The sequence below is a fragment of the Orussus abietinus genome, unplaced genomic scaffold (genome assembly GCF_000612105.2).
Source record: "Orussus abietinus isolate OABI.00-Male unplaced genomic scaffold, Oabi_2.0 scaffold103, whole genome shotgun sequence".
NCBI lineage: Eukaryota > Metazoa > Arthropoda > Insecta > Hymenoptera > Orussidae > Orussus > Orussus abietinus.
Genome location: NW_019394339.1, coordinates 280199 through 296950, shown reverse-complemented (window position 1 = coordinate 296950; position 16752 = coordinate 280199). Strand labels below are relative to the sequence as shown.

Below are 16752 nucleotides of genomic sequence, written 5' to 3'. Positions count from 1 at the left end.
ATTTGTTACGCTTCTTGGAGGCTTAAAATCGAAAATAAAGAGTTTCATAACCTAGTTCGAACAATTTAGAACACCGTAGAAATGGAATGTTACAGAGTCGGAGGGAAAAATATGGAAAATACTTCCACCAACGATTTTAAAAGAATACTGGCTTGTCCTGTAAGTAACGGTGTTTTAGAAAAAAATTTAGTTACAGCTATACGTCACAGATGGCGACGTTGGTTCTAAACAATCGTCAGAATAATGAATTCACGATTTACGTTACACTTCACCTTATCAGTGAACTCGTTTTTTAAAACCCATCAAGCCTTCCGTTGTTTCAATCCAAACCTGGTAGATTCTAAAAACAAAAGAGCAAATGATTATTGCAAACACAAGAAAAAGAGAATCATTGGTTACAACTCCTGTAAGCTTATCGTATTAAAGAACTCAGTTGTTTAAGATTAGGTATAATAAAAATACATGTAATATTACAATGAACATTTAAGCCTGGTGACTAATCCTTGGATTAATGATCTCTAGAGGGTACTTAGGTTTTTTAATAACACCAGCGAGTACAGTTAAATATGAAAAGAAAGGTTCTTCGTTCTCCGACAGAAAAACATAACACCTGGAAGTCAGATTCACTTTGGAATTATATTTAATTAATTGATAGCAATAAAATTACTCGCAGAAATAAACAGAACATCGATCGATAACATAAATTCGAATGTAACGGAGATTGTGTCTATGGTATAGTTATTTGCAGGTTGCCATGCAAATACTACATTTTGCGGCAGACAAGATTTCACGGGTATAATAATCCCTTTTATCGTTTGTCAACTGACGTACAGGATTGCCTAAACCTTAGAGAATAATCGTTAACTTTCACTTAATAAATTAACTGGAAAAAAGCCGATCAGTTCTGGAACCAAAAGAAGGATAATGTTCACGAATGTGGGACACGATGCTAAATGAACGATAGAGCCGATTTCTATGTTGCGGTAAAACTAATCGGAGGCAATAAAACTCTAGAGATAATCCCGTTAAAAAAGAAAAAAAAATGAAAATAAAATAAGAAGTTGAAGCCGATAAAAACCGAAGGAATGGGCTCTAAAGCAGCCAGAGTGGATAGAAAATCTCTGCATTCTTTTCTCTTCCGTCATGATAGTAGGAAAACATTTCTTCGATTAGCGTTGACGTCATGATTATGAACTTGCCCAAAAAGTTATTGCAGTTTCTCATATTTAAGGCCTGACGCTTCGTTTTCGAGTAAACTTGCCTCTCCTTTCTGTCCATGTTGTATACAATTTTAAAGCGCAAACTTCGCTCCACATATTGATATCAATAATTGCGTTTTAAACATTAATTTCTGTGTTGTTAAGGTGATATGAAAGTGTCGTACGCACACTGGGAGACATCAATGCCCTCCCATCCTGCACAGGCGATGTCTACAGATGATGAAGAACAAAGTCTACTCTTTAAAACAGCATCCACGAAGGAACATAAAGGAAAAAGAAGTTTATTTCAAAACGAGGCGTCAAATCTTGACCAGCATAAACCGCAATAACATTCCGAACGAGCAGATATTTTTGCTTAATTCCTCAACTGTTATCACGCTGTGCCACGAAGCCCCCTTTAGATCCGCAGGATCCTTCCTCATTCGTTTCCATTCTCCCATTCGTTCCACCGAGTCGCTAGCCTTAACAACGAGACGTGGTCGAATAGTTGCCGGGGGCGCCGCAAGATGGCGCCCGGCACGACAGGCGCCGTCGGGAAGAAACAGTCGGGAATTGGGCAAAAATCGGTTTATTAAAGAACGGAGTTTCCTTTTCGAGAGGGTGAACGGTTCTCGAGCCTACGTAGCCTAAGTTTCGCGACATAATATATATCTATATATATATATAAACCGCCTCGACTCGCCCCGGATTCGCCTCGTCTCTCGCCATCGTCCCAACTCTCATCCGGGAGTCTGGCTTGGATTTCGGCTCCCGTCGCCACTTACAGGTATCGTATCTCATCGCTGACAGAGGCCGGACAGGTGTGGAGAGAGAGGGAGAAAGGTGAGAGAAAAAGAGAGCAGAACTTGCGTGGCGATCCGCTTAGTGGCCGAAACTGCGATTCGCTGTTTGGACGATGACTCGACTCGGGCTCGCTTAAGGTCACGCTTGCAGGAATGTGCCCGGAGACACGGCGTGTACATCCTGGGAATGTAACGTCTCTCCCTGCGGGAAAAGAGATCATTCGTTAAAAGCGACACTCTCCTGGGTACCGTCATCCCCGATAACGATCGGGCCCGACTTAAGGTGAAGTGAAACACGTCGAGGAGCTTGATCGACGTCGATAAAGAAGATTTTTTTAAATGCCTACGTTGCCGACGTTCGTTTTTATATCGACAGCTGAGTCGAATTATATTGAGTATTGTACAAAATGGCACACTCCACGTGTCGTTTTCGTACAATAATTATAAAAGAATTGAAGTAAAACTCCAGAAATCCTCTGGATTCATGCTTTCTGGGGCCCTAATTCACTGCAGAGGGACACCCTGCGCCATCTGTGATTTCCAGGTCAATTAAAGTTTCACTCCGAGACCTCGTATTACCATTGCTTTAGCATAGAGCGCATACAACACTTTTTTTGCCTTTATCCCGTTCAAATGCGAGTTTATCGATTACCAGAGTATTCTAAATTGTCGTAAAATTGTCCTGACCCTTTCGATTCTCATATCAAAGCCTTCGATAATTGTATATTGATCGAAATATGAGAGCTCGACGTCATTTTGGTTCTGGTCTGGGCTGAGGTAAAAAATGTTGTTAAAAAATTTTAATTTTGAATGTGTCAGGACAATTCTTAGTTGACCAGATGTGATGTGTCAGTTTCGGGCAGTTTGGTCTAATATCCTTAAAAAAAAGTGTTGTATTCGAATCGACTGATTTGAAGAATGTTTCACTTCACCTTAAGATATGAAGGCACCGAGAAATTTGATCGACGTCATCTATACTCTTTTTGGAGGTAACGTCATTTTGAATACTCAAGTTTAAGTCTTTTACTCTTTACGTTGTGAATTGTACGGAATGAAGCGTTCCATATGTCATTTCGGTTAAGTAACGATGAAGAGATCTATGTAAAACTATCGAAATCTGGTGAATTCATTATTCTAACGACTGTTTAGGACCTACGGCGCCATATAAGGAGTATGACGTCTTTTAGCAGCGGTCCGATCATCTTTAACTAAATCCATAAAATCCAAAAGATCCATAAAAGTCGTTTACAAGCGCTACTAAAAGTGAGATACGAGCAAGGGCCTTAGTCCCCAGAAAAACAATTTACCTCCCAAGGAGAGTTTCAAATAATTAACAGCGACGATATTGCAAAATCAAAAAGGACTAATGTCGTGTCGCTTTGTTTATCATCCTCGGAATGCAGCTAAATATGTTTTAATACTCTGTGCAGCATTACCGATCACTTAGACGTTTGTACATATCCGAGGTCATCAGGCATCGAGTTCAGGCGACGTACGTGTAGACCTTCCTGCAAGCACAAACGTAAAATATTAATTAATAAAACTAATGAATAAAATTCCCAAGTGTCATACCCAATATAATTCGATATAGCTGTCAATATAAAAACGAACGTCGGCAACGTAGGCATTTAGAAAAATCTTCTTTATCGACGTTGTCAAGTTCNAATAATTAATAAAAAAAGTGTTGTACTCAGATCGACTGATTTGTAGGGGATTTCACTTCATCTTAAGTGGATGTAATCACTCTAATTTACCTGTCTTCTGGTGTGCGAGCCAGGTATTCGCGTTCGATTAGACCCTCAATTCGCTTCTTGATGATGACCGGCGAAGGTAGGAATCGAATTCGTAGCTGTTCCGTTACTTCCGTCACAAGGATGTTGTGCTAATATTAACATTTCATAATTGTAATGAACATTCGTTCGCAACAATGTCAGAGGAAAGAAAAGTTAATACATACAGGCATGCGTTTACGAGCCTTCATGATGCGCACTATGGCAGCTTCGATTTCGTGTTTGCGGTCCTCATCGACTTTATTTCGAGTTTCTCTCCTTTCTGGCTCCGACTCTCCTTTAGCTGCTACTGTTTGGATCTTTACCCTGAAGACATTTTCAATTTTTATGTTTAACAGTTCTCATCCTATTTGAAGCATTTTCATGATCGACGTAAAAATAAAATCCAACATAACATGACATGACATAACCTGATGTCATTAAAATTGTAACACCTACAAATAGTTGAGATAAATACACAAGATTTTGTAAAAAAAGAAAGATCTACTTCGTCACAATAACGAATGATATAACTTTCACGTATTTTCAGCATGAAATAAAATTTAAACCGTGTCCTAATTTCATCTTCATCAGGTATATCAATTAACGTGATATGAAAGGCACTGTGAAATTTAATCGACGATGATAAAATAAAATTTATCTATATCCTTTTTGGTGGTAACGCCATTTTGGATGCTCAAGTAGTAACATAAGCTGGCGCGTCACGTTACCGACATTTATATTTATGTTTAAGTCTTTTACAGTCTACTTTGAGAATTATACGAACTGAAGCGTTCCATGCCATTTCAGTAAAGTAATGATAAAAAGATCGATGTAAAATGATCGAAATCTGGTGAGTTCATTATTCTAACGACTGTTTAGGACAAACGTCGCCATCTGTGACGTTTAACTGCAACTAAATTTTTTCTCTAAAAACGCGTGTTAACCCTGAGACAAGCCAGCATTCTCTTGCAATCGTTAATGAAAGTATTTTCCAGTTTTCACATCTGACTCTGGAATATTACATTTCTACGGTATTATAAATTGTTCGAGGTAGGTTCTGAAACTCTTCTTTTTCGATTCTAAGCCTCCAAAAAGCGTAAAATATCGAAAACATACACGGACCACGCCATGTTGGTTCTAATCCATAAGTCAATTTTGTATGAAAAGTGAAATTTCATGAGTTTCAGGACCTACTTTAGCGCCTCTATATCCACGTGGTAAAATTTGAAACGAATCGGTATACCCAATTCGGAGAATAGTTTCACCAACGATTTGGCCTCTCAAATATATAATAAATAATAAATATATAACAAATGAGCTGACTCTTTCGTATCACTTTAAATCTATAACCACCATTAATATTTACTTTCCATTCTTGGTGTTGCAATTTGAAGAACCCTAGTGTAATAGAACGCAGAGAGAAAGATATAGATAAAATACAAACATGACAGAGTAGAGAACAATATAGGTAGAAGGCAAATAAATAAAATAAAAGTATAATAGAATAGAAAGTTGTACCTATGCAGTTTGCTGGTAAAGTTGTCATTTACGGAGAAGTAATGGCTAGGCTCTATCTCTTTCGTGCGCGGATGCTTCAGAAGGATCCGCTGGGTGGCTTTGCCCATCGCCAAGGACTGCAGTGCTCTTACTAAATCCCTTTCCGGTATATCTGTTTCATTCTGAATCTCCTGGAGCGGATTATAGACAAGAACAATTAAAACATACGTCGCAGAGGCCTTTCAGGAGCCTCGGATGTCGAAAGAAAACGAGAAAACAATTATATCTATCGAACAAACCTCGTACGTAAGCCTTTCTCTATTGTTGAAAAGTAGCAGGACGCACATCTGATAAGTCGAAACCTGGATAATGTGTTTCCTGATATTTTCGCTACCGCTACTACGTTGGCTGAGCAAACTGTTACTTCCACTTCCACTTCCGTTTCCTATGGAACTCGAAGAAGAGGGCGTATCGAAACCTCCGGTGCTGACTTCCTCTCTTCGTGGCCCGTGGAATATGGCATTCAGATCCGCATTGCCTGTTAAAAAAATACGGCAATTAAAACAACCGGTAAAAAAGTCAATAAAATAGTTACAGTGCCCGTCCGAAGATGAAAAATGTACGAATTGAACTACATTTCGTCCCATAAGTGTGAAATTACATTGCGTACCATAAATGTGAAATTTCATTTTGTACCATAAATGTGAAATTACATAGTGTACCATAAATGTGAAATCACATTTCGTACCATAAATGTGAAATTACATTGCGTACCATAAATGTGAAATCACATTTCGTACCATAAAGGTGAAATTTTATTTTGTACCATAAATGTAAAATTACATTGCGTACCATAAATGTGAAATCACATTTCGTACCATAAAGGTGAAATTTCATTTTGTACCAAAAATGTGAAATTACATTTCGTACCATAAAGGTGAAATTTCATTTTGTACCATAAATGTGAAATTTCATTTTTTGCCATAAATGTGAAATTACATTGCGTACCATAAATGTGAAATTACATTGCATACCATAAATGTGAAATTACATTTCGTATTATATGTGCCATAATCCAATAACTTTAAAAAAACAGTGTTTTATTCGAGTCGACTGATTTGAGGAGGTTTCACTTCACCTTAAGGACACCAAGCAGCTCTTTTTGATTCAACCAACCTAATTGCGACTGCAGCGTTAACTGTCGACCGCTGTGTTTGGCAAGGTAAAATCGTCGGAAGGCCTCAAAAGCATTTCGGGGTGCAGCAGGTATGGTGCATTTAGGAGTCGCAGATTGTGTCGGCCAGAATCCAGTCGTTAACACTCTTACGCTTAAATCCACCCCGAACAGATTTGTCTGGAAGAATATGAAGTAATATGATATATCAAGAAAATGTCAAAACAGAAATAAGACAGTTTAGTTGAGCATAATTTTTAAACGAGATATCTTTGGCCACATGGTAGAATAATTTTAATTATTCCCAAGGCCATGCGCGCTAATCTATATACTGACTCGATAGGTGATACCTAGATGATATGAAAGATTCACATGTTAAGATGATATGAAAGGTTCACATCGTAAGATGATATGAAAGGTTCACATCTTAAGATGATATGAAAGGTTCACATCTTAAGATGATATGAAAGGTTCACATCTTAAGACGATATGAAAGGTTCACATCTTAAGACGATATGAAAGGTTCACATCTTAAGACGATATGAAAGGTTCACATCTTAAGATGATATGAAAAGTTCACATCTTAAGATGATATGAAAAGTTCACATCTTAAGATGATATGAAAGGTTCACATCGTAAGATGATATGAAAGGGTCAGTAAGAAGTTTCACATCAATAGTCCGTAAGCACTACACGAACTTTTATCAATATTATTAACATAATTTATAATACTCACCCCAGAGGTTAGAACATGCTCCTTAAATTCCTCCATAATGGTATTGCTGACAGTCATGTCTTTGAACATGCCCTCGAGTTTTGACGTAAACTGACACCCGCACTCGGTCTAAAATATAATCACAAGAATATAAAAAATATTACATTAGACATATGTATTTTCTAAGCTAAGTACAAGAGATAAAACTGCTTCTCCCATTTCTAGAAGTCCAAGATAGAAAATAAAACGCACCTTCAACTTGGATATCATATTTTTCTCGCTATCGTCGGACATGGATTTGTTCAAAAGAAGCCTTTTCGCTAAATGTTGCTTGTAGTACCGTTCAAAGACATCTTTCTCCTGAAGGAATCTAAAAAGCACCATCGTCTTATCCAGAATCCCTTCCACCTCTGGCTCCGACATCTGCATTAAAAAATTTTAATTATGCATACACCGTGCATTATTAGATGAATAATATATAAAACAGTGGTCATTCAGTTTTACTTTGTATCGGATTAAATCTTATACATGAAGCTCATTTCAGATGCAATTTACCCCTTTAGTGCCCTTCTTGAGTTTATCGTCGACGAACAACGACAGGTACTCCGGGCTCTTTGCGTTCAGATTAAGAAAGTGCTCAAAGTCCGACGCTATCATCTGCTTGAAGAGTTTGTCATTGTTGAAGGAACACTTGAGGAAATGATCAAAGCGGTCCTTCAAGTTCAACAAGTTTTGCACAAAGTGAATCGCATTCGTAGCGGACTCGTGTTCTTGTTGAACTATCGCCCGGCCCTGTTCTCTTAAAAACTGAGAGACGCAATCACCAACAGTACGTAACCCATCGTTCACTCTAGAAAATAACTTGTACATGCATCCGAGATCTTCTGTCTTCATGTTCTTCAGCATATGTACCACGCCGCTGTTTTCCATCTACAAATACGATTAAAAAACACCCATTAATTCAATATTTACCCTTGTCCCGTTCCACGGGGCACTTTGTCAAGGTGATGTGAAAGTGTACTCAAAGAGTTCTCGTTCATGAAACTTTCCTCCAAACTGGGTGCACCGCATCGACTCAAACTTAACAATATAAATGTGGAGGGTATAAGGAAGGTCCTGACACTCACGAAATTTTAATCTATTTTAAATTTGTTTATACGCATTTTCACATTTTTTTTTTTTAATGAATTTTCATGAGTGTTGGGACCTTCCTTATAGCCTCCTCGTTCACGCTGTAACGTTTGAAACGATTCGTTGCACCCAGTTTGTAGAAAAGTTTAATACGAGTTTCTCGCTCAAATGTATTTGGCTCGAAGCTCTACCGAGTTTCTTGATGGACGATTGACTCTTCAGATGCCACTTTCACATCCCCCTAAGTTTGATTAAGTTAAATAAGGATTCATTGAGGTGAAGTGAAACACGTCGAGAAATTTTATGGACGTCGGTAAAAAATATTCTTCCAATACCTATGTTACCGACATTCGTATTTATATCGACAGCTGCGGTCGAATTAAATTGGGTATTGTACTAAATAGCATCCTCCAAATGTCTTTTCTGTATAATAATTATAAAGAAATCGAAGTAAAACTCCAGAAATCCCCAAGAATCGTGGTTTTTGATGCCCTAAGTGACCGCAGAGTGCCACCCTGCGCCATCTGTGATTTTAAGGTCAACTAAACTTTCATTCCGAGACCTCATATTACCATCATCTTAGCATAGCAGCTCACAACACACTTTTTTGCCTTTATCCCGTTCAAATGAGAGTTTCCCAATTACCAGAGTGTCCTAAATCGTTGTACAATTGTCCTGACGCTTTTGTTTCTTATATCAGAGCCTTCAATAATTGGATATCGATCGAAATATGAAAGCTCGACGCCATTTTGGTTCTGGTCTGGGCTAAGCCAAACATTTTTCTTTGAGAATCCAAATTTTGAAAGTGTCAGGATAATTCTTAAGTGTTCAAGATGCATGTATCAGTTTCAGACTATTTGGTCCAATACTCTTAAAAAAAAAAAAAGTGGCATTCGAATCAACTGACTCAAGAGGAGTTTCACTTCACGTTAAGACAATAGATGAATGTACCAAGGGTGGAAAAGAAGTAAGACTTTGGTTTAATAATTAAAAGGTCATATACCTCCACTATAGTCTTCATATGTATTTTGATAAGCTCTTCCTCGACAACTTCGACTATTCGTGGCTCTGTAGATTCGTCCAAATAGTGCTTCGCTCTCTCCGACTCTTCGCTAATCCTAGCCTCCACCTTTTTTATGTACACCGAGGCGCTATTCTCAGCTAAAAACTTTTGAGATTCCATCTAGAAAGATAGACAACGGCAAGGTACATTATTAATTTGCCGTAAAGGTAGCAAACGGGAAACGGATTTAAACAAGAACTATCGACTGACTCACTCTATAGAATTCCGCACTTTGCTGTAAAAATGGCCTCTCGAAGTCTTCTTCGTACACTTGCCGACTGTTGATACCCAACAGCATCAGCATCTGGCACGCATTTTTAATCGCAATACGGTCTACAACTTCGCCTCTCCTCTCTCTTGCCACCATGCCGAGTAACGTTTCTCGCAAATGATCCCTTACGCATCCATATCTGACCACCTGTACATTCAAATCAACAAATCAATATTAAATCTATGAATATAAATCACAACAACGAAACTAGAAGCGTTAAGATGATATGAAAGGCGCTGAGAAGTTTAATCGAGGTCGATAAAATAAAATTCATCTAAACCCTTTTCGGTGGTAACGCCATTTTGAATACTCAAGTGGTAACATAAGCTGGCGCGTACCGTTACCGACATTTATATTTATATTGAAGTCTTTTACAGTCTACGTTGATAATTATACGAACTGAAACGTTCCATATGTCATTTCGGTAAAGTAATGATATAAAAATCGACGTAAAACCGTCGAAATCTCGTAAATTCATTATTCTAACGACAGTCTAGGATCAACGTCGCCATCTGTGACGTTTAACTGCAACTAAATTTTTGCTCTAGAAAGACGTGATAGCCCCGAGACAAGCCAGCATTCTCTTGCAATCGTTAGTGAAAGTATTTTCTATATTTTCCCATCTGACTCTGGAATATTTCATTTTTACGGTATTATAAATTGTTCGAGGTAGGTTCTGAAACTCTTCTCTTTCGATTCTAAGCCTCCAAAAAGCGTAAAATATCAAAAACGTACACGGACCACGCCATGATGGTTCTGATCCATAAGTAAATTTTGTATGAAAAATGAAATCTCATGAGCTCCAGAACCTACTTTAGCGCCTCCATATTCACGTGGTAAAATTTGAAACGAATCGGTACACCCAATCCAGAGAATGCTTTCACCAACGATTTGACCTCTAAGATATACATAGATTCACTCTTTCATATCACCATAAGCTGATATGAAAGGGTCATTCTATATATATAAAACGTCAAAGTATTTATAAAACTTTCCTCCAAACAGGGTGGAATCATTTTAAACTTCATCGAGTGATTATGACAGCCCTAAGGAAGAACATGGTGCTCATGAAATTTCTGTTTTCCAAAAAAAATGTGTATTCTTGGTTCTAGTCTGATAAATAAAAAAATTTGTTATTACAAATGAAATTTCTGAAGCGCTACATTCTTCTTTAGAGCCTTCATAATCATGTGCTAATGTTTCCAACGAATCGGTTCATTTAGTTTGTAAAAAAGTTTTAGAAATATTTTCACGTCTTATGTATATCGAATTTTCCCCAAACTGGATACACCGAATCATTTTAAACATTAACACGTGATTACAAAGGCCCTATGAAAGAACGTGATGTTCGTGAAAATTAATTTTTCAAAAATGAATTATGGGCCTCCATAATTACGTGTTAGAATTCCAAATGATTCGGTGCACCGTTTGGGGTAAAGTTTTATAAATATTTTCATGTTTTATATTTGTAGAATGACCCTTTCATATTACCTTAAAATGATTAAAAATTAATCTCTGACGAAAATATTGGAACGCAAATGTATACTTTAATGACGAGTTGACTTGCCCGGATAACTGGATCATTTTTTACCAAAGAGAAACAGATATTGATAAAAATCTATAAGAATAAATATCCGTTCCTATTTTATTAAGGTTAACGCAAGAAACTGTAGCTTCGATCCATGAAACAATATCCCAATCGAGAGAATGACTCAACAGAAAATTATTACATGATCAGGAAAAAGAAATCTGATTTTATGTAATAATTATAACAGTTTACATCGGTACAAAACAATTATTTATTTTCACTGTAAATGATTCCGCTATAGATGTGCTCATTTCAATCTTAAAACAAATTCCGTGCTTTAACCTCAAAACTGAATAACAAACTGATTTTGCCGATAAACTATAATAAAATCAGTTTTTGAGTCGTTTTAATATTGCACATTGATATAATTGAGATAACCTGTTAATATTCGGAATGAAATAAATAAGGGAAAAGAATATTGATTTCACATAATAATTGTAACGGCTTACATCAGTACAAAACGATTAATTATTTAAACTGCAAATTATTTCCCTACTTTAGATGCGCTCCTTTAAACTTTAAAACAAATGTTGTGTTTTAACCTCAAAAGTGAATGACAAACTGATATTGCCGATAACCTATAATAAAATCAATTTTCGAATCCTTTTAATAATATATATTGATATAATTCAGATACCCTGTTAATATTCAAAATGAAATAAATACATATATAGATATGTAAATGGTTTCACCTGATCTCTAAATATGATAAGACCAAGATTATAAACATTGTCGACATCGTTCTGCTGTACATAGACTCGATCCATATACATCAAGATATCTCTGATCATGACCATTGACGTCTGGTGATCGTTCCATGCCTTGTTTAGCGTTTGAAGGAAATTGTTATGCAGCGACCGCAGCACATCTTCGCGAACTTTATTCTCCAGATGTTGCGTTACAACTTCCTTCAACCCGGTGTAGAGACGTTCACCGTACTTGTGTAACACCATTGTATAAGCATTTCGATAAAGCTCCTCGAAGCTGAGGCCCGAGTTGTTTTTCTTTTGGATCTCTTGAATGGCATTTTTCAACAAAGCCCAAATATTCTCCACATACTTCTCGTCCATAGTTGTCTGAAATTAGAAATAATCTTAATACCAAAATTTGTCTTCCAAACGATTAAAGCAATCTATAATTAATAATACAGATTGCATGGATTAAAATCGATGCAATGGTAAATCCAGACGTGTTAAAGATAAAACTGTTATTCGGCAATAATTTATGTCACCAGATAAAACCGTGTACTCATTACTGACAAACCTGTCATGGAACGCATACAAACAAATTATGTGAAGCAACATCGGAAATTAATTAATGAAAGAAATATTTTAATCAACAAGTTCTGCTTCGCTAATAATTTCAGATAAAAATAACCATACCAATGATCATTTCCTTATCGATGAATCCCTGTTTACATTGAAAAATATTTACCAATGACGATGTTCATAGTACTCTCGACACACCTTCACGACCCATAAAAGAACTTATATGTAGCTTAACAGAATCAATTTTAGCTGCGATTACCAACAAGACAAATCTTGCTTAGCTTTTGCAACAATTGATATGATCGGAAATCTTGACAGTTATAAATGTCTCGTCTGATTTTAGACTTAAGAATTTTGAAGGAAGCTCGAGAGGTTTATTTTGCCGAAAGAAAAAGAACGAGGTGAAGTCAGACTGTCTCTTGTTCAAATGAATTTTCAGTTCCTATCAAATTTGATTAGATCAACCGATTCAAATATACTTATTGGTAAATTAGACAGGATATATTATAAAATTAATTGAAAAAAGTATATAATTAAACTGTCAGTGATTTACTGAAAATATCATAAATTCATTCTCGAAACATGGCATATAGCTTCACAATTTAGCCATATATATCATGCATTTATGTATATAACTTCTTTCTACAAATAATTAATTCTACAATATAAAATAAAAATTGTATTTTACGGAAAACGTAAATAATGCACAAGTTAAAATATCATTTAATTCAAAGTTTCTTATTTCGACAAAAATTATTCCGATACGTTTTGCAGCAGCATTGAGTTGGAAGAAAAAATTCATCGTAATACTAATCTTCCGTTATACATCTATATTATTTTCACAATAATTAAGTTAAGTCATTGTTTTAATTTTCATAGATATGAAGTATCTCTTCTATGATAATTACATGCTTACGATGCTTGCCAACGTAATCTTATTTTTACACATTAATGAACAAACGACAAAGGAAATTTAAACAGGTCCAATTTTGATTCATAATTATTTAAAATCATTAGTTAGATTAAGTATCCAGTATTCAATTATAAGAATCATTCTACATATGTATTTCCTGCTCAAAGATATACATAACTGCTATCGCTCTTTAAAAACTCATTAAATCATACGAGATTTGACCTCATATATCATTCAAAGTAAACATTTCCTGTCCAATATATTAAGGTGATATAAAAGGGTAATTTTATATATATAACACATAAAAATATTTACAAACTTTTTCTCCAAATCGGATGCAACAAATAATTTCAAACTTCAGCACGTGATTAAAGATCGTAGTGCTTATAAAATTTTGCTTCTAAAAAAAAATGTATTCTTGGTTCTAGTCTGAGTTAAATAAACAAACTTTTCATCAAAAATGACATTTCATGAGCACCACGTTCTTCCTTAGCATGCCGAAGTTTCCATCGATTCGATGCATTCAAATTGGAGAAAAGTTTTATAAATATTTTGACGTTTCATGTATATAGAATGACCCTTTCGTATCACCTTAAGAACTAGGTACAGTTTTACGATTAAAGTAAAGATTTGATTACGTTCTGATACTACTACCAAATAATGTATACAGTGAAAATAAAACTGAATCACCTGATTTCAGCAAGAATAAAGATAACACCTATTGAGCATGAGACAGCAAGTTACTTTTAAAAATGCGATAACAGGAGGAAATGATTCCATAAATCTATATAGGCGATAAAGACGAAACAATTTCAGATAAATATACATAGAAATTGATGTAAGAAAAATGCATTTTCAGTTATTTTCAATTCCTCGCGTGAGAATTTCACTCATCTAGTCCAAATTGTCCAGAATGAACCTCAGAAAAGATAAATGTGCCATGTTAAAAAAAAAAAATGTCATATTTAAACGTTGTAAGTGGTAATATGAATTCATGCGTTATTGGTTCTTAAAACATACTCGGTATTTTATAAATGAAGGTATAAATATCCTTTGTAAATATAAAAGCAGAAATGAACTTGATCGTCATCCATGATTCATCACGGTAGAAAACAAAGACTGCTTTACCAAATATTCGATTCAACGTAAGAAACAATGACGAAGGAAGTTTCACTTAAACGTTCTTTTCCCAAGTACATGGAATATCTTTGTGTTAGTCCAATCCACCCCCTTTAAAAAAGAAATGTGAAGAAAAAGAGATCCTGCCAAATAAGAGAAAGAGTCGAAACAGAAAACGCATTCCACGTCATGCCTGCAAGCAAAACCTGCAATTATTCCAAACAGCTATTTATAGCACAAATTGCAATCATTCACTCCAGGGGTACTAAAAATGAGGAGCCATTGTTTACAATTCATTACAACATAACAAAAACAAGTGCCCATCGAGCGTAAATCATTGAAGCAATCCACGGTACCTCTTTTTTTTCAAGTACGTGAAATATATTTTTGTTACAGTCCAATTCACCCCCTTGGGGAAAAAAAAAAAAAAAGCCAAGAGAAAGTCCAAACAGAAAATACACATTTCACGGCATACCCCCAACGAAACCTACAATCGTTCCTAACAGCTATTTAAAGCACAAATTTAAATCATCCACTCCAGGAGTACTAAAAGTTACATTGGTTATTGACCAAGATCCATCATTGATCACGACGAAGTAAAACCCTCAATAAACATTTTACAGCATAAATTGCAACTATGCATTCCAGGTATATTAATACAAAAATGACAATGGTCGTCGTCAACAATTCATTGTGCCATAACACAATCGAATCGGCAACAAAACCCACGACTATTCCTAATGGCATTGTACAACCCAAACCACGATCATCCAACCAGGTGGTACTAAAAATTACATTGGTCATTGTTTAAGACTCACGTGGGCAAAACAAAGTGGAACCCTGAACAAAACTAAAAATTCCTCCCAGCTATTTACAGAACGAATCGTAACCATCGACTTGAGTGGTATTACAAATTACATCGGTCATTTTTTAAGACCCATGTGGTCATAACAAAGTGGAACCACCCAGAAAATTAAGAATTCCTTCCAGTTATTTACAGCACGAATCGTAACCATCCACTCTAGTGGGATTAAAAATGACATCCGTCATTGTTTACCATCCATCGAGCCATAACAAAGGGAAGTGCCCTTGAAGCATAAACCACGGAAGCGACCTAAGGTACCAAGAACCGCGAAGGAAGCGAAGTTCCTGGTGCCTTCTCCTCGGCTCGCTTCCTGGGAAGCGGTCTCGGTAAAAATCTCGAGGGGGAGAGGGGTCGTACCGGGAACGCGCGTATTCGCATTTTGCTCTCCTTCTTGGGAAGGGTGCTACTCTTCATCATGGTCTCGGCGCCGGCGGTCCGGTCGGGGCGGCTCGTTCGAAGGAGTCACTCTCTGGGCGTCAGCATCGGTGCGACTGGCGAAGCGGCGGGCGGCCTCGAGGGCCGAGAGGCGCATTCATCGGGCGAGGGGGTCGAGAGAGGCGCGGGGTGCGCGCGGGCGGCCGACCGTTGAAGACTGGCGTGGACTGGCGTGGACTGGCGAGCGCAGGAACGACTTGGGGACGACCGCGGAGGCCGCGCGCGACCTAGACCCACCGGGAGACTCGCGACGCCCTCGGCCGCTACAGGCTGCGGGCAGCGGCGCTACGGCCGATCGGACTCGGGGCGGCCTCGACTAACGGCCACGAGATCGACGCCGAGCATCGCCTCCGGGGAGACGAGACCACGATCCTCGCGCTTTCCTCCGGGCCTCGATCACGGCTGGCGACGACTCGCGGACACACTCGAGGGCAATCCCGGGCAATCCCGAGAACACGGCTCGGGTCGTGGAAAACACTTCTCGCCACGGAACGTGCGAGTGCCAGAGCGGCGTGCGGGAGGGCTCTCGCGCGCGCGACCGCAAGGACGTGGGAGGAGGAGGTCTGCTTTGCAACGGACGATTATACGGGCATGGTTTACACCGTTACTTGGTCCATGCGTTTATCAAAGACGTGCTATCACGGGGTCTATTACGTAAAGCAAATTGAGCGAAAATGTGAAAAATGAGGAGCTCACGGTATTACGGAACAAACCTCAGATCTGATTCCCCTATTCGAGTTAATCGGAGTTTACGGCCCGGTTCAACAAGTCTAGATAACTGAAGTTTAACTGATTTATTCGCAGTTTAAACTTATTATAAACCACTTAAATTCCAATTATCTCTAGTTTAATAAGTTTACAGCAGATTTAAAACAAGGTTTAAATAGTTTAAACTGAAGATTAACTTGTTTAAACCGAAGATGAATTAGTTTAAACTGA

At 37.5% G+C, this 16752-nt stretch overlaps 1 protein-coding gene across 1 annotated transcript; it reads right to left on the bottom strand.

Annotated features, from left to right (window-relative positions):
• Positions 1-497: 497 nt before the first annotated feature.
• On the bottom strand, positions 498-16316 carry LOC105700078 (cullin-3). Its single transcript, XM_012425655.2, has 14 exons — positions 15736-16316; positions 11906-12289; positions 9569-9772; positions 9295-9474; positions 7716-8090; positions 7413-7583; positions 7182-7289; positions 6448-6625; positions 5571-5809; positions 5293-5462; positions 3960-4098; positions 3757-3884; positions 3439-3510; positions 498-2204 (listed from the first exon to the last, which is right to left on the bottom strand). The coding sequence occupies exons 1-13, from the start codon at positions 15793-15795 to the stop codon at positions 3486-3488; spliced, it is 2361 nt and encodes a 786-aa protein (XP_012281078.1). The 5' UTR covers positions 15796-16316; the 3' UTR covers positions 498-2204; positions 3439-3485.
• Between the last annotated feature and the right edge of the window lie 436 nt (positions 16317-16752).

Coding starts and splice junctions, on each gene's coding strand:
- LOC105700078 (XM_012425655.2), bottom strand. CDS start 15,795: ATGATGAAGAGTAGCACCCTTCCCAAGAAGGAGAGCAAAATGCGAATA. Junction 7,584..7,715: donor TCAAGAAGGGCACTAAAGGG/GTAAATTGCATC, acceptor TTTTTAATGCAG/ATGTCGGAGCCAGAGGTGGA. Junction 4,099..5,292: donor TTTACCAGCAAACTGCATAG/GTACAACTTTCT, acceptor AAATGTCTTCAG/GGTAAAGATCCAAACAGTAG.